The sequence below is a fragment of the Monodon monoceros genome, unplaced genomic scaffold (genome assembly GCF_005190385.1).
Source record: "Monodon monoceros isolate NGI ecotype Baffin Bay Population unplaced genomic scaffold, NGI_Narwhal_1 Super_Scaffold_21, whole genome shotgun sequence".
Lineage (NCBI taxonomy): Eukaryota > Metazoa > Chordata > Mammalia > Artiodactyla > Monodontidae > Monodon > Monodon monoceros.
Genome location: NW_021703778.1, coordinates 86,853,091 through 86,878,819, shown reverse-complemented (window position 1 = coordinate 86,878,819; position 25,729 = coordinate 86,853,091). Strand labels below are relative to the sequence as shown.

General features: G+C 43.8%; 1 protein-coding gene across 2 annotated transcripts in view; it reads left to right on the top strand.

Annotated features, from left to right (window-relative positions):
* Positions 1-21,172, top strand: part of SQOR (sulfide quinone oxidoreductase) — a 46,950-nt gene extending 25,778 nt beyond the window's left edge. Inside the window, exons 4-10 of one of the 2 annotated variants that reach the window (XM_029238805.1) lie at positions 5,415-5,468; positions 8,725-8,919; positions 10,753-10,962; positions 16,228-16,411; positions 18,474-18,541; positions 18,828-19,006; positions 20,240-20,591. In XM_029238805.1, coding sequence (XP_029094638.1) covers positions 5,415-5,468; positions 8,725-8,919; positions 10,753-10,962; positions 16,228-16,411; positions 18,474-18,541; positions 18,828-19,006; positions 20,240-20,297 — 948 coding nt within the window. In that variant the 3' untranslated portion in view covers positions 20,298-20,591. Of the gene's footprint in view, positions 1-5,414; positions 5,469-8,724; positions 8,920-10,752; positions 10,963-16,227; positions 16,412-18,473; positions 18,542-18,827; positions 19,007-20,239 lie in introns of both variants that reach the window. The other variant, XM_029238806.1, reaches the window with a different exon arrangement.
* The last annotated feature ends 4,557 nt before the right edge of the window (positions 21,173-25,729 follow it).

Sequence of the window (25,729 nt, the reverse complement as noted above, 5' to 3'; positions counted from 1 at the left end):
AATGAGTCAGAATCTACCTCCCTGTAACCTCTTTTTTGTTCTTTCTTGGGCCAGGGTGTTAGTGGCCATAATACTGTTCTTGTCCCTTATTCTTCCTACAGTGTGGGAGAGAAGGCCTTCTCTCTTTTCTGTGGAGAAACTCTCCAACTATTTGAAGGTGGCTCCTAGAGTCTGTGTCAGTCTTCTCCTCAGGTAGACTTGTCCTCCTGTCTCCACTTTCCTCAGATTTCATGAGCTCCAGCCCTCTCACTACCCTCTTTACCCTGCTTGAGACAGCATCTGGCTTGTTTTGCCCCCATGATCCATGGCCCCTAGAGGTGCCTGGAAGAGTAGCCAACACTACAGAACAGCCCAGAATAGAGTGGGACATTCTCTCCCACAACTAGATAGAATCCAAGCTAGCATTTGCCAAGTTATCACAGTGCTGATTCATGCTGGGCTAGAGGTCAGTTCAAACCACTGGGTCTTTTTTTCACATGATCTACTGTCAAGTCAGGCATCCCCCATCCTAAAATATATGCATACATATTTATTTATTTACATTAAATTAAAACGTTTATATGTTATATATGTACTATTTTCTCCCTGTTGAAACACGTCCATATTTTCCGCAGCATGTCCAGGAGAGCAGACTGGATTAAACACAAGATAGTTCTCAATTCACAGGATTGAGTTTTGGGGCTCATTTCCCTTGCCAGTCTGCTGCCAGCTCATGGGAACAGCGGACTTGTATCTTCTAATACACATCCCCCTTTGGTACAGCAGTGCCTGCCTCCTAGTCAGACCCCTTTGCATTATAGGAATAGCTCAGAGTCCTCTGTGATTGGGTTTGTGTGTATCTTAAGGAACATAAACTTGTCTTATCTCTTGAGAATGAGAGGCACTGGGAGATGCTCTCACTTCTGAGTCCTGCTTTGACATCTAAGGCCTAGACCCTTGGGAGAGTTGTAGAGTTTTGTTTTAGGGCTGTGAAAGAAGTTGGTATTAGTTGGTGAGACTCTTCTCCGAGACTTTTTAAGCAAAAATATTCCATAGCCACAGAAATCTACATATAACGTCTCTTCTTCTTGGTTTTGGTTCACCCTCTCAGCCTGCCTGGATCTTTTAGATTTTTGATTCAGACATCCAGTTAGCAATTTTTCCTTGCCATTATCCATGATGGTTTCATTTAAGTTCAAGGTTTTAATTCTTTAACATGCCCCTAGAGAACTTTTTTCTAGCTTACATAAATCAATCAATATTCTTTTGAAAATATTAAAAAATTTACCAAATCATTTCCATTCTTTGTTTACACTTTCCTATCCTATTTACAATGTGAGGGTACTGCTGAAATCTAGCCTCAGTGTGTCTGTGTCTCTGATTTTTCCCTGATTCAGAGTTCTGTTTGTTTGGAATGTGTCCCCCAGGCCCCACGTAGACTGGTCCTTGCTCCTTCTCCAGATTTAACCTGATTCTGTTCTCTTCCTTGTTCCTACTCCAGCACACTGGCCTCTCATTTCCTCAAATACTTTGGCCTCCTTCTTCCCCAGGACATTTGCACATGCTGCTTCCACCTCTTACCCTAGCTAACTCCTGCTTATTGTTAGCTTAGAGATGACATCTTCAGACAAGCCTTCCCTGATCTACAAGACTAGTCAGGTTCCCCCTTGACATGCCATCACAGCATTCTGTGGTTTAGTAATTGTTTGTGTGATTATCTGGTAATGTCTGTCTTGCCCACTAGACTGAGTTCCTGGAGGGGTAGGAACTGGGTCTTTCTTGTTCAGCGTTGTATGTCCAGGACTTAGCACAATATCTGTCACACAGAAGGTGTTCAGTAAATCTTTGTGATCAAGTTGTGCCTCAGTTTCTTCATCTGTAAAATGGTACTACTAATAATACCTACTTCATTGGGTTGCTGTGAGGATTAAATGAATTAAAACATAAAACATTCATAACAGTGCCTTGTACAGAGTGAATGCTCAAGAAATGTTGCTGTTATTAATTTTTAAACAATACGTGAAATAAACAAATGGGACTTAATTAAACTTAAAAGTTTTTGCACAGCAAAGGAAACCATAAACAAGACAAAAAGACAACCCTCAGAATGGGAGAAAATATTTGCAAATGAAACAACAGACAAAGGATTAATCTCCAAGATATACAAACAGCTCATGAAGTTCAATATCAAAAAAACAAACAATCCAGTTAAAAAACGGGCAGAAGACCTAAATAGACATTTCACCAAGGGAGACATACAGATGGCCAGGAGACACCTGAAAAGATGCTCAACATCACTAATTATTAGAGAAATGCAAATCAAAACTACAATGAGGTACCACCTCACACTGGTCAGAATGGCTATTATCAAAAAATCTAGGAACAATAAATGCTGGAAAGGGTATGGTGAAAAGGGAAACCTCCTGCACTGGTTGGTGGGAATGTAAATTGATACAACCACTTTGGAAAACAGTATGGAGGTTCCTTAAAAAACTAAAAATAGAACTACCATACAACCCAGCTATCCCACTACTGGGCATATACCCTGAGAAAACCATAATTCAAAAAGAGACATGTACCACAATGTTCATTGCAGCTCTATTTACAATAGTCAGGACATGGAAACAACCTAAATATTGTTTAGGTTGTTTGATGGATGGATAAAGAAGACGTGGCACATATATACAATGGAATATTACTTAGCCATAAAAAGGAACGAAACTGAGTTATTTATAGTGAGATGGATGGACCTAGAGTCTGTCACACAGAGTGAAGTAAGTCAGAAAGAGAAAAACAAATACCGTATGCTAACACATATATGTGGACTCTAAAAAAAGAAAAATGGTACTGATGAACCTAGTTGCAGGGCAGGAATAAAGATGTAGACATAGAGAATGGACTTGAGGACATGGGGTGGGAGGGGAAAGCTGGGTGAAGTGAGAGTAGCATCGACATATATACACTACCGAATGTAAAATAGCTAGTGGGATGCAGACGCATAGCACAGGGAGATCAGCTCCTCGGTGCTTTGCGATGACCTAGAGGGGAGGGAGGCTCAAGAGGGAGGGGATATGGGGACATATGTATGCATATGGCTGATTCACTTCGGTGTACAACAGAAACTACCACAGTATTGTGAAGCAATTATACTCCAATAAAGATCTATTTTAAAAAAAAAGAATACATGGAAGAAAGGAAAAGGAAAGATTTGAGTATCCTCCCTGCGCCCGCAGAGTGTTTGACTGCTGACTGATGGAAAGCAGGTTTACAATCTGTGAACACATGCTGATGCTTTTCTTTTTCTAAGTTATTACGAGACATCTATTTAGTAGATGAGCCTGGAATTTTGAAATGTTTAAACATCCTATTTACTAAATTGTTAGTGTCAGAATTTACCTCCTTCATCCCCTGTATAAAATTAGAACACTTGCCCATGTTTAGCCTTCCAGCGGGGTCTGCACTGTTCTCTGAAATTGCTCAAAAGTTTTGTCTAAAGTTTTTGCAATTCCTTAGAGTTAGGTCATCTGGCCTGGAAGCTTGAACTCATTCAAAAGACCTGAGGCTTTCTTGTGTTGTTTGCTACTTTAGGGTTTATTCTCCCTTATTTATTTATTTTTTTAATAATCTTAAGCATGTCTGTTACTAGTCCTTAAAATAATCAATATTATGCTCTAATAGAACCATCAAGGCATGCACAAACCAATGGCTTTTCTTGCTGACAGTGTGCATATGTCTTACCTGTAGGGCACCACCCCCAGACCCCATGCCATCTCTGACCTCACACCCTGAAGACTCAACACAGTTCACTCAGCCATTTAGTGGGCCTGGTACACCTTCCTACAGACCAAGGAATTTAAGGGCACCCAGTCTCTGTGGGTAGGCAAATCATACAGGTGAAGATGTATATATTATCTGTCCACTTTGATAAACTGTATTTTTCACAAGCAACTGAAATCAACCATCCACCTATCCTTTCGTCCAACAGACATTACCAACTTCCTCACTTTAATTTAGTGACTGTGCTAGATTCTAGGACTATAGGGAACAAGGCATAACCTTTATCCTCTAGGAGCGTTCGATGTAGTGAGGAGAACATTGCTGCTGTATAACACAAGTGCTTCTCTATTTGGCACAAGACTGTGGCAGTCACCACCTGTGGCTCCATTCTGGGCTCCTGTCACGGCAATCATTCTCCAGTTTTCTAGGCAAGTCCTTTCACTTTACATCCTTCTTGCTTACACTCTTGTGCTTCAACTTGTCCAACTTCTGATCCTAAACCCCCATTTTCCATCACAATAAACATGGATACTTTTGCCTTCAGCATGGGTAAGCACAATGCCCATATATAAAGAGAGGAGTTTTAAATTCCAGACAGATCATTAAACAAGATCAGGTAGGTTATATCACACACATCCTTTTTAGTGGCCCTCAAAAGAGCAGTTTCTCACTTACGATATTAATCCAATTCATACGACAGGTCAAATTTGCTTGGGATTCACAAGCTATCAGATAGCTTTTAAAGAAAGCTGATTGTTTTTAGAATATTACTCAGCCGTAAAAAGATACGAAATTGAGTTATCTGCAGTGAGGTGGACGGACCTACATACAGAGTGAAGTAAGTCAGAAAGAGAAAAACAAGTACCGTATGCTAACACATATATATGGAATCTAAAAAAAAAAAAAAAATTGGTCATGAAGGACCTAGGGGCAGGACAGGAATAAAGACGCAGGTGTAGTAGAGAATGGACTTGAGGACACGGGGAGGGGGAAGGGTAAGTTGGTACGAAGTGAGAGAGTGGCATGGACCTATATACACTACCAAATGTAAAATAGATAGCTAGTGGGAAGCAGCCGCATAGCACAGGGAGATCAGCTCTGTATTTTGTGACCACCTAGAGGGGTGGGATAGGGAGGGTGGGAGGGAGACGCAAGAGGGAGGAGATATGGGGATGTATGTTTATGTATAGCCGATTCACTTTGTTATAAAGCAGAAACTAACACACCATTGTAAAGCAATTATACTCCAATAAAGATGTTAAAAAAAAAAAGCTGATTGTTTTAAGATTTGAAAGTCATCCTCCCACTCTTCAACGTGAAAAATGTTGTGTTAACACAAGCACTAGGGAAGCACTGTGACCTCTTTGCTGTCGTTCTCCCCTGTGTAAAAATACAGGTGTCTCGAGCTCCCAGAGGCCAGGCAGGTTATACAATATTTGTGAAGCAGTGAGGTGTGAGGCAGCAGAGAATGGTGGGCATGATGGCAAACTGGAACGTGCATCCCTGCCTGCTGTCCTGTGCACTACCCACAACCCCAAGTCAGTCACGGTAAAAAATGGAAATGCAGTGTCGGCCACACACATTTGGGACCTGAGTCAGCCCTTGGGCTGCCACATTTTGGGTCCTGGTCTAAAATGTCATTTTTGTGTGTGTTGCAGATTTCCTACAAATATCTTATCATTGCTCTCGGAATTCAGCTGGACTATGAGAAGGTACTGTTTTAAGCTACTTTTATGTTACACTGGCGTCCTTACGCTACGATCAAAACAGCGTTTAGTTGCTTTACATTCATTTTGACAAGAAAGAGTATTAAGCAATCCCCTTCTAGTTTTATTTCTCAGCAGTCTTTTTATGGTTTTAAAAAAGTCTTCTCTAAGATTCTGTCAATGATCATGATATGTTCTAGCTTTAAACTATAATCAGAGTTCGGCGTGTCCATGGCCTGATGGTAATTCTTGCAAAATAGCCACCTTTTCCACACTTACAAGAAAACTACCTTTCTCTGTAGGACTTAGTTGGTTATATTACAGATTAAATTTTCCTTTAAAAGTAAGATTTAGAGTGTGAATTTCTAAGTAGACTTTAAGGGTAGAATACCAGCAGTTAGCTTATCAGGAGCTGGAAGGATGTCTTGAGTTTTGTTGCATAGAGCTGGGGTTTTTGGTATGAAGTGACCGACACAATATAAATGCTGCCCTAGAAGTTCCTTAGACCTCCCTTTTCAGTGAGCTAGAGAGCCAGATGCCTTCTGACAATTGTGAGATTCAAATTTATTTTCCTAAAACATAATGGGGTGAGTTAGTAATTATGATTTCCAGAAGCTTATTGGGGACTGTGGATAAGTAGCTGAAGCACATAAAGCATTGTGATGACCAGGTCACAAGTTTCAGGAATGCGGTCCAGGTGAGGGCCACGTCTGAGTTGGATCAGCAGGGTCTTTGAAGTGTGTTTCTGTGTAAAAAACCAGAATCGTGACATGTCCAGGGTAGGGTGTAGTGAAAATGACCTGGGGCGTGTTCTGTGAAGGTTTAAACAAGCCGTGACTTGGTGTGAAGGTGTGAAGAGTTTGGTGCCATGGGTCATGAGCCTCATATAACGACAAACTGTGGAGGAGACTCTATGGAGAAAGGTGCCAGTTACAATTTCTGGGATGTCTGTGCCTCTTAAAAAGCCCACCACAGTTGACTTAGCAAAGACAGCCCATCTCCACCATCCTGTCACCCCGACAGCCCAGTGCTGTGAGAGGAGGACTGTTTGAAGAGACCAGTGCTGAGGGTTCTTAGCACCCTCTTGCAGTAAACCAAGAAACAATAATATTTAAAAGCAACTGTTACTATGGAGTCTCCACTATGTACGGGGGCCATGCTAGGAATCTAATGCTGACTCCTCACAACTGCTTGTGAGGCAGATATTTTTATCTCCTCTTGATAGATGAGGAAACTGAGGCTAAGAGAGCATGAATAACATTACCAGGGCTACTGTGTTACCTAGCAGTCTTTGCAGATACTAGAAAACTACCCAGGTTAGTGTAAACAAAAAGGGATTTCTCTGATGAGGATACCAGGGTGTTTGGATCTCGGGGGCAGGAATGTAGTTGGGCCTCCAGAAGGGCTGGATCTCTGATCTGGGCTCTGTTGAACCGCAGCAGCTTCTCTCTGCCCAGCTGCCTCCGCCTCTTTCCCCCACCAGCTCCCGAGGGAGTCTCTGCAGCGCCGTGTCCTGCTCGCTGGTCTGCCCAGTGCAGTAGGACGGTCCACAGCTCCCGGCGCACAGCCTGTTATCTCATCTCAGACTTTCCCGTCTCCTTCTGCTTCAGGGTTCCCAGAAGCAACTTGGATTCAGTGGCGTCATAAACTGCCCTTTACGACCAAGTCTCCTTAAAAGGAACTTGGTTACCGCTTTATGGCACCCTTTTCCTTAGCAACAACTTCTTCAGACTAGAGAAAAACGATGAAGGCAGATTTGCTGTTTGTTTGTCTCTTGGACACTGAGTTTTTCTTTGGGAGCCAGGAAGTATGGAGGTCCTGTGGGAAGAGCCACAGGCAGTGGTCAGGGGCCTCGGTATCTAGTTCTGTAAGAGTCTAGGTGGGTCTCTCAACCTCGCTCTTCAGTTTCCTTGTCTGTGTCTGTGGGTCAATAATATTCCACCCCCTCCCTCAGAGGGGTATAGTGAATAGAGTGAATATTAACATAGATGTGAAACTGCAGAAACATTAAAATGCAAGGTGATTTTATGGTAATAAATGGTTACTGTTGTTGAGACCGAGAATATTACAGCTACTTAAACTGCAGCAGAAGACATGGTCAGTAATCAGAGGAATAGTTGCTCTTAATGTTGGATGCAATGGAGGAGACCATAGGACTCTGTTTCCTTGAGACCTGAGGGATAGGTGTTGGGTGACTCTGCAGGTGGGTGCCCTACAGCCGGGAGAACAGGATGGAGAACAGCCTGGGGAGGTTCTGAAGGACCAGGCCATCTTGATGACTGTTTTTGATGGTTCCCTGCTTGTGCCTGAGTCCCTTAACTCACTCCTTTCCATCTTCATTGCATTGTATGAACCTTCTAACATTTAAGACAGGGACCCAGTTAATCTTCCTGGCAGGAATACACTAATACTTACAAAACACTACCACGTAAGTGTCATTTTTCTAATCACCTTACACGCTTGGTCTCCTTTATTCCTGCCAACAACCCCATGAAGCAGTTACTTTTATCCCCATTTCACAGATGCTGAACATAAGCTTCTCAGTGTGCATCAGAATCACATGGAGGGCCTGTTAAAACAGATTTCTGGGCTGGCCTCTGAGTTTCTGATCCAGTAGGTTTGGGGTGGGGCCTGATAATTTGCATTTCTAACAAGTTCCCAGGTGGTCCTGTTCTGGGGATCACACCTGAGACCCACCAGCTGATTTATTGGGTAATTTACACAGGATCACAGTGCTTGTAAGTGGAAAAGCTAGGACTCGGGCTCGGTCTGTAGGGTTCCCAAGTCCATGCTTTTAATTTCCTGCCCTTGTGGCCTTTACCAAGAGCTGGGCCTGGTCCAGCCTGATACAGAGTAATTTAATTTTGTTAATCACTGACAGTATGGCTCTTGGTTCTGCCTGTTGTTCTTTTTCTCCCCAGTAAGGCAACGGGTTCTCCGAAAAGGAAGTAAGCCTGGCTTCTTGTCCTCAGTCTGATGGTAGGCAGAGATAGGTTCAAATGCTGGTCTCCAGGCCAGGGAGGCCGAGGGTTTCCGCCGGGCCAAGCCTGTTCTGTGCTTTGACAGGTGACTGCAGGCACCACAGCTCTGGGCTTAGCAGATCCCTCAGCCACCTGCCTGCTCCACTGTGTGTGAGTCCTGGGGCTAATGATTGTGCTGAAATACTTGAGAGGTTGTAGAAATGGCAGAGAACAAGGACTCTAAACACAGGCTCCATTTGCACTTTTGTTAAATAATAATTTCTTTGTGTGCTTTGTTGCAGATCAAAGGCCTCCCTGAAGGTTTTGCCCATCCCCAAATAGGGTCCAATTATTCAGTTAGGACGGTAGAGAAGACATGGAAAGCTCTGCAGGACTTTAAGGAGGGCAATGCCATCTTTACCTTCCCTAATACCCCAGTGAAGTGCGCTGGAGCCCCGCAGAAGATCATGTATTTATCAGAGGCCTATTTCAGGAAGGTATGCTTCTTTTCCAGGGATAGAGACAAGGAGGGCAGGAGGGATTTCATTTTTTTTTTTTTTTTTTTTTTGCAGTACGTGGGCCTCTCACTGTTGTGGCCTCTCCCGTTGCGGAGCACAGGCTCCGGACGCGCAGGCTCAGCAGCCGTGGCTCACGGGCCCAGCCGCTCCGCGGCATGTGGGATCTTCCCGGACCGGAGCACGAACCCATGTCCCCTGCATCGGCAGGCGGACTCTCAACCACTGCGCCACCAGGGAAGCCCGGGATTTCATTTTTATCCATGTCAAAATACCTTTTTTGTTTCAAAATTTTTATTACATATGTACAAAATTATGTAATTGGAAGTTTACAAAATAGAAAAAAAGGAAGAAGTCACTCATAATCCAATTGCTTTGGTATAGCTGCTGTCATCAGTTTGACATGTACTTCCATTCTTTTCCCTATACATATTTTTTTAACATGGTTATAATCATACTGTACATACAAATTTATATGTATTATATGTTATTAAATAGTCTTTGTAATATACTTTTAAATGTGTGTATAAAAGTCTACTGGTGAGATATGTTAGAGATTGTTTAAATATATCCGTGCATTTGCACAGTTAGTTGCACATTGTTCATGTTTGTACATAATAATATCCTCAGCTGCTCCCGCTCAACTTCAGTGTTATGAATATTTTTTCGCTCTTATTATATATTCTTGGACGTATAATAGGCAAACCGCCAACTCTAAAGACAAAAAATTGTTCACTTAGAACTTTGGACCTTAGTGGAAAGAGATGTTTGGGTGAGGATGCTTTCTCAGCGTTCCTCAAACATCTTCAGGTGTCCACAGCTCGGGTACACCTGATGAGAAGCTGTGGCGAAGCTGCTGTCGCCCTCCTGCCCATGTGTGGGATGTCACAGTTGGTTTACCAAAGCACGGTTTGACTTGAGACAGTGACAGGATTCAAAGCAGCCTCTGGTTCTGTAAAGGGACAGGTGGGCAGAAGGGGAGGGGAAGGTGGGACTGAAGAGGTGTTGAATGTGTGCCTGGAGCCTGGCACTGGGAAGGCCTTCCCCTGGGTTATGTAAACCTGCCCCAACCCTGTGGGGTGGGCAGTTAAGGAAAAGGTCCACCATCGCTGCTGTTTCTAAGAAAAGGTCACTCCTGGGTCATGAGAATTCCAGGTTGGCACAGCCTTTTGAGGTTCTTACCCACCCATCTTCTTTCAAATAGTGTGATCCAGGTGAGCAAATCCTAAAAGGAGCTGAACAAAAGAAAAGAGTCAGAGGTTAGCTTTCTTCCCTCCTGGAATTCTCTTTGCATAACATCTTCCAAGTCTTAGATGGCCCGAGAGGAAGGTTCTCTTTCAGGTGCCTTAAGATCTTAGGCACTTGGGAGGATACCAGCCTCTCTGAAACATATGAACAATACTAGAGCGTATGAGCCAAGCGGACGGGAACTTTGTTTTGTTCACTTCTGTCCTGTCAGCACCTAGAATAGTACCGGGCCAACTCTAGGACCTCATTAAATGTTTACTGAGTGAATCAACAAATGAATATATGAATAAACAATTCAGTTCTGTCTTCCCTTGGACTTGACTTTCATCTCTGGCCCTCTTTGAACAGGGTCCACCTCAACACCTGAATCAAGTTGCTCTTAGTTGCTGTGTCACTGACAGAAAATGTGGAGGCAGTGGATTGGTCCACAGCTCACCCACCAGTGCACAATGATGGAGAAAGCTGGCGAGGTCTCTTCTGAGGGTTTTAAGTCTTGTCTAGGTTAAAAAAAAAAAAGGGTGGCCGGAGTAATACTTTGATGTTGGTTGTTTCTATTCTTTTTCTCAGACAGGGAAGCGATCCAAGGCCAATATCATTTTCAACACTTCTCTTGGAGCAATTTTTGGGGTCAAGAAGTATGCAGATGCCCTGCAGGAGATTATCCGGGAGAGGAACCTCACCGTTAACTACAAGCAAAACCTCGTTGAAGTCCGAGCTGATAAACAAGAGGCTGTTTTTGAAAATCTGGACAAACCTGGAGAGACCCAAGTGATTTCAGTGAGTGTGGAGGTGAAGCTGTCAGCTGAGCAGTGCCGTAGATGCAGGCGGCGCTGAGGCCCTCACTTCCTTGTCCATCATTGTCATGTGCTTGGGAGGCTGGTTACAGTGAGCATATTAGGGTTGCAACAGGGGAGACGGTGGACCAAAATGGGTGGGGAGGAGAAAGAGGTAAGAGGCTGTGTCTATGGGAGGTGAGGAAGGTTCATCTACCAGTACCAAGTGAATTTTTATGCTATTTTGTGTGTACTTCCTTGGCATTGAGTCACGTGAAGCTGCCAAAAATATTTTACAACTTCACTTATTGCCTAGAGTTTAAGAAAGGCTCCTTAAATGCAGGATTTGGTGATTGTCTCAATTTATGGTTTGTGAGAGTCAGCCCTGCTTGTGGGTAGTTCAAGAATGATGGGTATCTTTCAACTGTGGAAGGGGCTGTCTTTAAACATCTTTCACCTGTGCCTGAAAGGAAAGGCTTAAAAATCCTTGAAAGATCTGGTGGAGCCACATCCTGCTTGGAAAGATCTAGCCTTTGTATATGGACTTGGCTTCTATGTGTCTTGTTTCTTCTTCTGTGAAGTGTGGGACTAGTACATTAAGAACAAAGCCACCTGGAGAAGATGCATGGAAGCATCATTTGTTTATTGTCATTCTGGCAAGAGCTGTTACTAATGAGGAAACAGTACATAGAGTCACAGTTTATTCATTCAGCATTTTTAGAGGAATGAAGGAGTCCATAAAAGGAAATTTTGAAGTGAACCAAAGATGAATTTTGTAAACATCAAAACTTCACATGTTAAGCTTCCTAGTACAAACTCTTTTTAAAATGTATTTCACACATCTTTCCTTTCTTAAATGGCATGTAATGACTATCATTTAAAATGCTGCTAATGACTCAAGGTCATATTTTTAAAAACTTTTAGTTAGAAATAATCTCAAACTTAGAGAAGTTACAAAAATAAAAATTGTGCAAAGAAGACTGTATACAGACTTTACCTAGATTCACTTTATTATAGAGTTTTACTCATTGATTTCACTTTCTGTTTCTCTCTATATGTAAGTATAATGTAATGTAATATAATATATTTTCCCAAAGCATTTAAAGGTGAGTTATGTACATCGTACAACATGGTCCTTTACCCCTAAATATTTCACTGTAAATTTCCTAAGAGATAGGAGTATTCTCTTCCATAACCACAGTACAGTTATCAATTCAGTAAATTTAGCATGGATACAATATTTTAATCTATGAGTTACAGTCCGGTTTTGTTGATTGACAAGTAGCATTTGTAGTGCTATCCCCTCCAGGACAGAAGCTGGTACAATTGCCATGTCTCTTTAGCCTCCTTTAATCTGGAATGTTTCCACAGCCTTTCTTTGTCTTCCATGACACTGACATTATACAGCTCCCTCCCACCCCACTTTCATTTTTTAATAGAATGTTCCTCATTTTGGGTTTGTTTATGTTTTCTTCTGATGAGTTTCAGGCTCTGCTTTTTGGACTGAAATACCGCATAAGTGGTGTGTCTTTCTAGGGCATAACATGGGAAAGCACACAGTGCTCATCTGCCCCTCGCTGAAGATGTTCATTTTGATCGCCAGTCAAGATATGGTCCAGGGCTTCCCTGGTGGCGCAGTGGTTGAGAATCCGCCTGCCGATGCAGGGGACACGGGTTCGTGCCCCGGTCTGGGAAGATCCCACATGCCGCGGAGCGGCTGGGCCCGTGAGCCATGGCCGCTGAGCATGCGCGTCCAGAGCCTGTGCTCCGCAACGGGAGAGGCCACAACAGTGAGAGGCCTGCGTACCGCAAAAAAACAAACAAACAAACAAAAAAACATATAAAAAGATATGGTCCAGTTTCTCCACTGTATACTTATTATTCTTTTTCTTCCTTGCTAATAATAAGGAGTTTGGTGGGGGTGAGGGGGGTGCAATTTCAGACCATGCAAACACCCTACTCAGTAAAGTTTCCCACTAGATTTAACATCCATTGATGATTTTTGCCTAATCCAGTCTTTACTATGATGGTTGCAAAATGATGTTCCAGTCCAGCATTCCCTCCACCTTTACTGGTAGACTCTTGGCATCCTGTCAGCAAAAGCCCTCTCTTCTCAATTAATTAATTAATTATTAGTATGAACTCATGAATTTCTGTTTTTTTCCCCCAATGGTTTATAATTCATCCCTGTCCTTAATTATTTTGGTGCTCAAGTTGTCCCAGATTTGGTCAGTAGGAGCCCTTTCAGGATGGCTCCTATGTCGTTGTGACATGTCCCCATCATATTTTTGAGCACTTCCTTGCTTTCTGGTGTCACAGTATGTCTCAGGCTTATCTACTTGCCCCAGCTCAGGGTCATAATTTTGCATAGCTCTTGCAGAGTTATGCTCTTAGGGCCTACTGGGTTGTTTAGAGCCAGTTATCACCTTACAAAAGAGTCTCAGACTACTCTGTTATTTGATATTGTGTGTGTCCGCTTTGTGGTTTTCCAGTTTTCTTTTTTCCTGCTGTCAGGTAGTTGTGGCTTTGGAAGGTCCCTCCAGCTTCAGCTCTTTTAAATTGCTATTTCTAATTTTTTATTGGCTGGAAAATGAGATAGCCAAAAGCATTAAATTTTATGTAAAGTTAAAGCAAATAGGCTATGTGTGTGTGAGGGCCCACAGCATACTTTTATGAGCAAAGTGTATGAGCTTGAGTGCATGGACTTAATTTTGTTATTTGGGCCTTTTTACTTTGGTTCTCAGCTGTGCTGTGGATAGTTGAGGCTGCAGATAGGGACTTGCATAAATAAATGGTTATGGTTCTTCTAAAGGGTTTATAAGGAAAGAAGATTATTTGTGCCCTTTTGAAGTATAGGATTTTAGGTAAGATTTTCCCTCCAGACCCAATTCCCCTGTTTAAAATATGAATTTCAAAAAATCGACCAAAAGTCTTTAGAGCAGTGGCTCTCAGCCCTGGCTGCACATTGCAATAACCTGGAGAGCTTTTAAAATGTGCTGATGCCTGGGTCTAACCCCCAGGGATTCTGGTTAATTGGTCTAGGGCGTGGACTGAGGATTGGGAATTTCAAAAGTTCCCCTAATGATTCTCTTGTGTAACCAGGATTGGGCACCACTGCTGTAAAGAATTAAATGTACCCAAAAGCCTATAGTCTCTGATCCTTCATAGAGAGCTTGTGAACTGGTCCAAGTCTCCTATGTTTATAAATATCTAAACTTTTTTTTTTTTTTTTTTTTGGCGGTACGCGGGCCTCTCACTGCTGTGGCCTCTCCCATTGTGGAGTACAGGCTCCGGACATGCAGGCTCAGCGGCCATGGCTCACGGGCCCAGCCGCTCCGCGGCATGTGAGATCTTCCCGGACCGGGGCACGAACCCGTGTCCCCTGCATCGGCAGGCGGACTCTCAACCACTGCGCCACCAGGGAAGTCCTAAACTTTTTTTATATCATGGAGTCCTAGAACTGATGAGATTTTGGAGATTGTCTAACGTAGTGCATTTCCTTATAGATGAGGAAAGGAAAGGTGAAATCACTTTCTAAGTAATAGCATTTCATTTTTCATTGTAAATGAACCTGTTCCTTCAAGCCAGAGCTTCTAAGACTATCATCTACAGGTTTCATATGTCAGAATCACTAGGGGATTTTGTTAAAGTGCAGATTCCTGTTCTTCTCCCACACGTACTGGATTGGGATCTGGGGGTGGTGGGGCCCAGGAACCTGCATTTTCCACAAGTCTCCCAAATGCTGCTTATGAACATTGAAGTTTATATTCTCAATAGATGATTTATGTTAATGAAGGATAACCAAGTTATTTATCAGATTCAGTTTATGGAAATAATGGATAAAGAACAAGCTACAACTGAATGCTAATGTTAATTTTCAGCAAATCTATAATGCAAACCCCAGTAGTTCTTTTCTCAAGTAAAGCTTCATACCTTTATGATGATTATGTGGAAATATTTAACCTTCCTTCTAGAAAAGATGTATGAAATTCATGTGTATTTGTGAAATTCAAGCACAGTAACTTTAGTAAGGTTTAGCCCTCAGCTAAAAAAAGTGGTCTGGTTAACTGCAGAAATACAGACATGGCCTTAATAATTTGGTGGATGACGGTTCTTGACCATTCCATCTGCTGTCGTGCAGACATGTGGTCAGTCTCCATGTAAATGAACAGACCCAGCCTCAGGGACCCAGGCCCCTGAAGAGCCACCCAGAGTACTTTGCAGAACACTGCCCATTTGCCCCACTCCTTCTACCTTAAGGTTGATTAAGCTTATAATTGTCTGAGAGTGGGAATAAATACAAGTCACCTGCCTAACTCCCTCTGCCACCAATGACTGCCAGGCCCTGGTGAGGGGACAGAGCTCCTTATGGAAACCAGGGGTTGTTGACTATTACAAGGTTAGGATTGTCCTAAGATGCTAAAGTTTTCACCGTAATGAAATGTTTTGTGAACATTTAAATCAATTTGATATTGCTAGATGGAGTTTATTAAATGAAAGGAATAAAAAGGATAAACTGCAAAATCTCATGTAAACAAAAAAGAACATTACATAAACAAAAGAGTTAAATGAGCCATCAGAATTGACCAGGTTTGGTTAGTGCCCTATTGCCAAGGGTAACCCTGATACAGGTTTTTGGAAAAAAAATCCACCCTGCCTCCCACATGGTTCAATAAACCCAACACTGAATCAGACCCCTCCTTCTTCAAAGTGCTAGCCAATATTCTTGCCACCTTTATTTCACCTTAAATTGGCGTTTTGATGGTTTCCTTTATGTATTTTGAGTGTTGGCCCACATTTGGGAATGGTGCCCACTTACGAGCTCCTAACATGGCTTTTACAAGTTTCAGGTGCTCTGAGAACCTCTTTGCAGAATAAAACTGAAGTACCAGACTTTTACAAGTCGACAGCTGAGGGTCAGGGCGAGAGCAACTGAGATACAGCCCCTGCTTTGTTTTAGTAATAAATAGAAACATCAATGAGTTCTTTCAAAATGTTAGTGAGGTTCACTCCAGTATTTCGGATTCCCCCATGCCTACTGCCCAAGGGATCACGTGCCCTCTGTATAGGGAGACCATGTCAGTTATTTTATCACCACATTTGCACAGGAGCGTGTAAAATCTTGGAGTGGGTGTGGATCAGTAATGAGCACTTACACTGCTCCGTGCGGCCATAGCACAGTGTGTGGGTTAGGGAGTTAGGACGGGAGCCTGTGGGGCTATAGAAATAACAGAAGAAACTCACATTTGGATGCTCTCCCTTTTTGCAGTATGACATGCTTCACGTCACACCGCCAATGAGCCCACCAGATGTCCTCAAGACAAGTCCTGTGGCTGACGCTGCCGGCTGGGTGGACGTGGATAAAGACACTCTGCAGCACAAGCGGTACCCAAACGTGTTTGGGATCGGGGACTGCACCAACCTGCCGACGTCAAAGACCGCTGCTGCTGTAGGTAAGACCACGAGTTGTGTTTCTTCCCCACTCAACATGATGTCATCCTCAGGCACCATCATAACAAAAACAAAAGTTGGGCACAAGTGGCATTTCATTATGTGCTAATTATATTAATGAAGATAGATTTCATTATCTTCATTAATAATGAAGAAACTTTTGTGGCCTAAAAATGACTTTGGCCTCCCCAACACAGAAGCAAGTTGTCCGTGAACCTAGTGTTGTGTAAAGAAGAAAGTATCTGTTGAGTGCTTTGCACCAGAGTAGCACGACCTCATCTGCCTTTTCTCTGTCAGAGGGGTGGTTTTCAGGGGAGGGGGCATTAGAGAGAGAGAGGTACCGCTTTTCCAGCTCTCTAGAATTCTGTTACTTCTCATACTGCCGTGCTCTCATCCCTGGCCTTCTTTGCCCCCGATGCCAGGCAGGTTGGCTATTTTTCTTCTGCCTGAAACACCGTAAAACTAGGGAAGCATTTGTTTCCCCAGAAAACACATGCAAGTCAATGAAAGCTTGCAGAGCAGAAAATTGCACTAAGACAGATACAGTGGAGAGTGCCCTGATTGGTACATGATTAAGGCCTCAGCCTGGGAAACTAAATTCTTCACGTCGATGTTCTGCTCTAGCAGTGATGGAGGGAATTGCCTTTTAGATTCTGTTTTCTGTAGACAGGGACTGTCTTCTTTAGATGCTATGAAACACGGACCTCCCTGCTGACAGGTATGGGAGCGTTTTGTGTGAATTACACACCTGCCAAACGTGTTACTTCTGCTTGACTATGTCAACCTAAGAAAGACTTTCTAGGAAATCCATTGAATGTCATTATTATTATTACTATTTTAAAATTTATTTTTGGCTGCATTGGGTCTTCGTTGCTGTGCGTGGGCTTTCTCTAGTTGCGGCGAGCCAGGACTACTCTTTGTTGCGGTGCGTTGTGGTGCGCGGGCTTCTCATTGCGGTGGCTTCTTGTTGCAGAGCGTGGGCTCTAGGTGCGCGGGCTTCAGTAGTTGTGGCACGTGGGCTCAGTAGTTGTGGCTCGCGGGCTCTAGAGCACAGGCTCAGTAGTTGTGGCGCACGGGCTTAGTTGCTCCGCGGCATGTGGGGTCTTCCTGGACCAGGGCTTGAACCCGTGTTCCTTGCATTGGCAGGTGGATTCTTAACCGCTGCGCCACCAGGGAAACCCGTCTTTTTCATTATTAACAGTAATTTTCCCCCAACTTTTCATTTCAAAAATCTCAAATCTATGAAAAATTTGAAAGTACAGTGAATACTCATATACCCTTCAGGTATTAACCAGTTATTAATATTTTGTGACTAACATAATAATTACCCAATAAATTAATATTTTGCTTGATCACTATGTACATTTTTTGGTTGAGTCATTAGAAAGTAAGTTTTGACATCCTGATACTTCACCCTCAAACACTTCAACCTCTATCTCCTAAGAAAAAGCACTTTCTCCTCTATACTCACAAGACCATTATCATATCCAAGAAACTGAACATTGTATTATAAAATCATCAATACAATCCAGTTTGAATTTCTCCATTTTCCCTAAAAATGTCCTTTATAGCTTTCCCTGCCCCCCGGCCCCAATTCCCCTTAAATTCATGAGCCAGTCAAAGGCCACACTCTGTATTGGTTGTCATGTCTCTTTGGTTTTCTTTAATCTAGAAGCCTCTGACATTTATTTATTTTATTTTATTTTATTTTTTACTTTCATGACATTGGCATTTTTGAAGAGTCCAGGCCAGTTATCTTGTAGAATATCCCACAATGTAGAACCCTCTAGTAGTTTTTGATGATCAGATTCAGATCATACGTTTCGGCAAGACTTCCACAGTGAGGCTGTGTACCTCCCACTGTGTCACCTCAGGAGCCCCTCATGTTAGTTTGTCTTGTCCCTGGTGAAGCTAGATTTCATCACTGGGTTAAGAGTTGTGCTCTAGTTACAGTCTAGAGGGATGGGGTCTTCTTAACATGTTCACATTAAAGTTATTTACAAATTAGTTTTCATGGAAAATCTAGATGCTTATGTTTTTCTGACTTCTCCATTTCTCATGTAGCTGCCCAGTCAGGAATACTTGACAGAACAATTTCTCTGATTATGAAGAATCAAACACCAGTGAAGAAGGTTTGTATGCCTTGTAAGAATCACTGTCTCAACTTACCATCTTCCGTTCTGCATGAAAACAGTGTTTTCCCACAATTTTGCCACTTTCTTAATTTCTCTAATATGGGCACTTCAGTTTTTGCCTTTAGTGTATTATATAATTTCTGTTTTTTCACTGTACAAAAAATTAGAATATACAAAAAAAGAAAAAAATTACAACTGCTCAGAGTAAGCAATAAATTCTAAAGTATCTACATAGCACCGTGAAAGAAGCCACTTTCCAACTCTGTCTCATGGCCAATTTTAGTATGATGGCTACACGTCGTGTCCACTGGTGACTGGCTACAACCGTGTTATTCTCGCGGAATTTGACTACAACGCTCAGCCCCTGGAAACCTTCCCCTTTGACCAGAGCAAAGAGAGGCTTTCCATGTACCTCATGAAGGCTGACATGATGCCGTTCCTGTATTGGAATGTGATGCTAAGGTCAGTGCATTGCCTGGGGGAGAGGCACAGCTGTTAGCAGATCGCACCGACTTGTGCAGGGCGGTTGTTTCCAAAAGGCCTTCCAGCTTCAGAAGATATGAGCCCGAGCAGGACTGTCGAAAGGGAACCACCTTGCTGTGCCAGGTCTCATAGATTAGTGATGGCCGCCTGAGAAGGGTTCTGAAGCCTCGGCCAGATGTGGTGGGAAAGAGGCTGCCCTGCGTGAGGGAAAGGAGCCCTGGCACAGCTACCACCCACAGGGGATGCAGCCTGTTGTCTCCATTATTGGCAGTGACCGAGTCTTCTGTCTTCCAGTTTCTGGTTCTCTCTTGCTGCTGGATAAATAATAGTAATCATCATAGTAAATCACTTTGACATGTCAAGTACTTTATCATCTACCTTGCTTTTGTTTTTATTATGTTATAGGACAAAGAAAACATAGCGATTAAGAGCATAAGCTTTGGAGTCTGACCTTTGTTTGAATCACGTGTCTGCCATTTACTAGCTGTGTGTCCTAGGGCCAGTTGCTTAAGCTCTCTGTGTTTTAAGTTTCTCATCTGCAAAATGAAAGTAACATTGTCTTCCTCACAGGATGGGGAAGAATGAGACAATGCCTAAAGAGACAGCTACATAGTAGGCATTCAAGTAGTAAACAGAGTACCAAACTTAATAATTCCTCATTTTTGGTTGCAGAAAAAAATGATCTCATTTGACTTTCCTGAACCCTTTAAGAAAAGTAAGTCAGAATATCGATACCAGTGTTTTTCAGCCAGGGGTGATTTTGCTCCCCAGGGGACGTTTGACAACGTCTGGAGATACATTCTGTTGTCACAACTGGAGGGGATGCTACTGGCATCTAGTGAGCAGAGGCCTAGGATGTAGCTGAACTGGACAGCCTCCACCACAGAGAAGTATCTGGTCCAAAATGTCAGTAGGGCCGAGGTTGAGAAACCCTGACCTACACTTAATTCACGAGCAGGTGAAGGTAGAAGGGATTGCAGTGTGCATGTAGTAGGGGCTTTGTTTGGCTGAACCGAGTCAGCGTGCTCAGGCTCACATAGCAAGTCAGTGTCAAAGCCAGGACTTGTCCCCTCCTAGTCCTGGGATCTTTCTACTTCGCTGTCAGTCTTGCTGTATGGCCTGATAAGTGTTTTGTGTGAGCAGCCGCCAGGCTGGCCGAAGTCACCCCCATCTTTTCCGACGCAAAGAACTTTTCTGTGTCATTTCTTACAGGGGTTACTGGGGAGGACCAGCCTTTCTGCGGAAGTTGTTCCATCTGGGTAGGAGCTGAGGATGGCTCAGCTTCTGGATGGCTTGGAGGGATGGCCATCCATCCTTGGATGGCTCCTGGACCAAAATCACAGCCACTGATTGACCGCGAGCAGCATGAAGAACTCAAAATCTAACCCCGTAAAGCATTTACTGCTGGATGATGGTGACCAGATGCCTCCCTTTTCAGTCCCTCTGGACAGCCACCATGCAGGCTGCCCAGGATGAGTTTGATTCTTTGGAAATACGCAAATGAAAGAATAGACTTCTATTTTTTAAATAAAAGCTTGCCACTGATTGACATTCTGTGAGAAAATTCTATCTTGACTAGTGGAATGAAAAGTTACGGCCCTGGGGAGGAAAAGATGGTGGTGGTGGGTTAGCTTACCTGTTATCTACTTCGAGTATTCAACTGATAGCGGGCCTAATTTCTCCAGAGCCTGTTTGGATTTACAGAAAACAAGAGTCATTCCAGGGAGAATAGTATTTCAAACAGTGTCTGTGAAAGCCTCAAAGACGTGCGGCCTAGAACTGATGCTGCGGGGGCAGTGGACCGAGAGCCCGGCTGCTGCCCCTCTGCTCCGCCACCATGTTCACGCGGAGGCCACGTTCTCCTAGCCAGTGACTGATGCGGGGAGTGGGGTGGGTACTCATGCTGGCCTATTCCTACAGGATGTGGAACTCTTCTTCCTGGCAACTTTGGCTCCAGGATTTCCCATTAGCCTGGCTGAAACTTTCTCGGGACTGCATCAAGCCTGAGGTGGTTCTTTCCCATCCTTCCTTCCTTCCCCTCCTCCTTTCCCAGGTGTCCCTGCCGAATCATGGTCTGAAAGCCCTCCCTTGCCTTCTCCTGTTCCTCTTTCTTTAGCCTTGACAGACATTTCCCCCAATAAATCTCTTGCAAATCTAATTCTGTCATGGCCCCTGCTTTGCAGAGAACATACACACAGCGAGGATGGTGTTGATTCAGTCCCAATTCTGGCCAATAAAATTTTGAATGAGATCACATTGGAAATATTGCAGGAAGTAGTTGCAGTTTATTTGAAGTTCAGCAGCAAAATCATTTGTTCCCAACCAGTTTATTTGGAAGCTTGCAGTTTCAGTTCAGTCTGGTATTTGAAAGCTTTGCATGTTTCACATTTATTTATACACTCCACCAAAGGGCATTGCTTAGCAGTCTATGCAATGCCTTAGATTTTCATAACAGTTTAGAGTTCAAACCTAAACTGTTACCTAGTTTAGGTAACAGTGTTACCTAGGGTTGCTAAGTCTCTCTGGTTTCCTGAAGTTCCCTGATGACTTTAGAAACTCTGCTCAGGCATTCATTCATTAATTCAGCAAGGATTTACTGAGCTGCTACAAGCTGCCAAGCACTGTCTTGGCCCTGGAGATGCAGTGGTGAGCCGACAGATAACGGACGGCCCTGCCACAGTTTTGTGGTTCCTAAAGGATAGTTTCCTCTCCTTTCCCTGGGATGCTGGGGAGCTTGCCGAAAGAGGCCTTGCTCTGATTTGGAAAGTAGACTTTCCTCAGTGGCACAGTTCTGAGGAGGAACGGGGTACCATCCTAGCAGCAGACCCCTAATCTGGCACTAGAAGTGGGAGACGTTTTCTGCGTGACCACACATCTTCCTGTTTAACATATGTTATTCTGGCATAGCTATCAATGACGCCCCCTTTCACTCTCCGAAATGTCTGTCCTTTTTGGAGCATAGATTATACTGACCACTGTAGTGATCGCACTCAGCCCTCCCACTCCCACCTCAGTTCTAGAATGGGAGAGCAGTGCTATAATAGGTGGCACTGCTTTTCCCTCTGTGCGGCTCTGAAACAGGCAGAGGTGGGGTGTTTCTGCCCTGTTCTCGGAGTCCCTGGGCCTTTACAGAGTTCCTGCCTGAGACCGCTGCAGCCTGCCTCCTGGTGGGCTGCTGAGTCAGCGAGAGCTGGGGGCTCTTCACCCCAAATGATCTTTCCCTGCAAGGTCCAAGAAGTCCTGGGAATAACCAGCCAGGACCCTCTCCCTAAACGTGGACAAAAATGTATTTTCAGAGAGTGAGGCTGTGTCTCTGGGAACGGCTGAGGCTCCGGGGTGAGTCACTGTGAAATCTTTCCCGGGGTGAGCTGGAGCTTCTTGGGTCTGTTTACGATCGTGCATTCCGAATAAACCTCCAAGCATCAGGAAACTGCCTCAGTTCACATTATGCTGGGCAGAATTTACTGCGGGGGCTGGAGGGAGCAGTAACCATTATTGGTCAGTACACTGGTCTCCAGCTGTTACTCCTCCGAGCTGGGAAAGATCAGAAATGTGCTGAATTCCAGAAAAGTCTGGCCATATCTCCTTAACCACGAATGTGGGATCGGCGGAGGGCGAGGCCCTTCTCTGGGACTGCCTCAGGTTAGCCGGGTCAGCAGCAGGAAGTGGGGAGGGGTAAGACCAGGATAGGTGGTGGTTTCTCCAAAGGTGGTGCCTGGGGCAGGGTGAGGTTGCTGGTCCCACCCTGTGGAGGGCTCCAGCTCAGAGGCTGATGCTTGCAGAGTGCAGAAGTGACTCAGGGCTAGGACTGCTGACTTGGGAAATCCCTCCTTGCCCCCCCACCCCCACCCTTGGTGTCAGCCCGGGGTGAGCTGTGGATATAGTGAAAACGGAGCTGGGTGGCAGCTTAGGGACCACTGAGATACAGGGAGGGAAGTGAGACTTAAGTCAGCAGGGAGAGCACAGGGTTTCAGATTTAGTTGGTTCTTATTTATTTATTTCTTTTGTATTAAAAACATTTTTGGTGTTTTTTCCCCCCTTATTTCTAAATTTTGTAGAAAATTTAGAGAACAGAGATCAACAAATGGAATAGAAATCACTCAAAATCCATCACCCAGTTGTAACAGCTAATAGCATCTTGGTGTCTTTTTCTCTAGTGTCCTAATATTGCTGTTACATATAAAGTTCCTGAAAACAAATAGGATCATACTGTAAGTACTGTTTTGTGACCTGTGTTTTACACTTAATATGCGTTGAAGACCCAGGGGTTGGTTGTAGAGAGGAGGAGATCGGTGAGTAATTACTCAAGGTGCACGGATCATTTGTCCTGGCTGAGAAAACTGCTAATTAATTAATGTAACAAATATATGTCATATGCCTTGGAGGGTATTGGTATATAGTCATCACTAGATACTTTTCTCACATAATCCTCCAATAACAGATAATTATCAAAGACATAGAAGGTCTTTTCGTGGAAGGTGGCTCTGTAATGCAACAGTTAAGAGTAGCTCCTCTGATTGTTTGTATGCACTGGATAAGTCCAGTCTGATTTTAAAGCAAAGTCCCTGCTTTATGCCCTAAGACCACAGATGGAACTTTCATTTGGGATAGGCTCATTGTCATCATTTCGGGGGGGTGGGGAAGGAACAAGAGCAATGCTTTGGATAAGATGAGGCTTTCTGAAAGGATGAATGAAAACCAGGTCTCTCTGCGTAGGTTAACTGCCAAGTAGCTAAGGAGATTGCTTGTCTCATGCTAGAGAAAGTCAAGGCTAATACTTTGCAACAGATGTTAGGTAGAAAGGTCACAAGACACAGTTGAGAAAGATGGATGGCGAAATATGGAACACTTTTCTCCCCCCTCGTATTGATATTTAAAAAGTAACTTCCCGGGAGGAGTGCATGCTGTGAACAACCCTAAATGAAGTTATAACTTTCCATGTTTGCATGCAGTAAAACTCCTGTAATTGCATCCCTCGGCTACAATTTGAGGCCACACCCAGGCCCTCAGTGGTGCAAAAAGGCAGGAACTCTGGTGCTGTACTGGCACAAGCTGGGTTCAGATTTCTCGAGGGACAGCTGGATAGAACACAGGATATGGAGCCACAGACGGGGATTCAGATCCTGGCTCTCCCACTGACTCGTGCCTCATAGCGTCCCACTAGTGTGTTTTCATCACCACTTTATAACCTGTAGAGTGGGTAACAATACCTACTTCACAGGGTTAACACAAGCATTAAATGAACTGAGGTATAGCTTTTAGCAGTTTGGCACATAGACTGTAGCTGTGATTGTTGTTGTTAACTCCAGTAGTTGAATGAAGTGCTCAGAAATACAGCTTCCCCTTGGACTAGGAATTCCTGCCTGTCTGTGAGAAATGGGGTCATGATGGCTCTCCAACATCCTTGTTCTAGCAAGACGGATTCTGTCACTTGATACCACCACAGATCCCTGCCCCGTTTCGACAGACTTTCAGAGTTGGGAAATAGCCAGCATTATAGATTAGCCCATGTGGGGTGGTGGCTAAGAGTACGTGTCTGGATCCAGCTTGCCTGGTTTGAATCCCAGATCTGCCTCTCACTGGCTGTGTCCCCTAGGGGAAGTCCCTGAAACTCTCTGGGCCACTGGTTAACTTAGATCACAGAAGGCCCTTTGTATTCAATCTCTCTTGATCTCAATCAGTCCCAATCTCCAGGCTATATAAATACATATGATAGATATATACTATTGGTTATAGGGGTTCACTGACTGCAAGAATTCACTATCAACTACTCCCACAAATATTTTGGGGGCATCTAATAAACACAAGGCCCTGGGGATTCAGAGATGAAAACCCTTGTCCTCAGTGAGCTCTGCTGGATTCTTTCCATAAAGCGCCAAGGTAGATGTCCCATCTGTGTGTGGTCATAGCATTCAAAATATGCCACTGTCTTACACCAGACGTTCAGGGAGAATATTCAGAGGAAGGTAAAGTTTGAGATGAGTCCCTGTATTAGCCAGGTCTCATTTGGTTCAGACAGAAATCCAACTCAAATAAGCCTAAGAGAAAAAGGAGAACTTATTGACTCATGTAACTGGGAAATTCAGGTGTTCACTTCAGATTCGGCTAGATCTAGGAGTCATAATATAATCGAGGTGCTCTCTTTTCCCTTTCAATTCTCTCAATTCTTTTTCCCTCTGACTCACTCTCTGTGACAGACAGGCTTTCTCACTGTGCCCAGGGAAGAGGGCTACATGCATGCCCTCCTGGCTTGGCCTCCTTAGTGGAAAAAAGAACTTGGCTTTCTAAATGTCCACAGACCAGTTCTGGGGGAGGGTTACGATTACCAGCAGATGAACAAATAAATGTGTTTCCCCTTTCCGAAAGAGTGCTCTTTTTGTTGAGTGCTGTATTAGCAGTACCTAGAACAGCACACAGTAAGTTCTCAGTAAATATTTGTTAGCTGAACGAACCAGCTACATTTTGGCCATGTGCCCACTTCATAGCTAGGGGGGTGGGGTTTGCTACCTAAAGAAGTAGATTGATGGACAAATGTTCTCAGCACTCCAAACCATTATTACCACTACAGGCCTGATCTGCGAGGAAGACTTGGCCAGGAGCAGAGGAGCGGAAACTTCCCAGGCGTGGGGAACAGTATGAGTAAAGGGATGCAGGCGGGAGGCTGTGGGGACTGTGGGTAACTTGGTATGTGTACGAGGGATA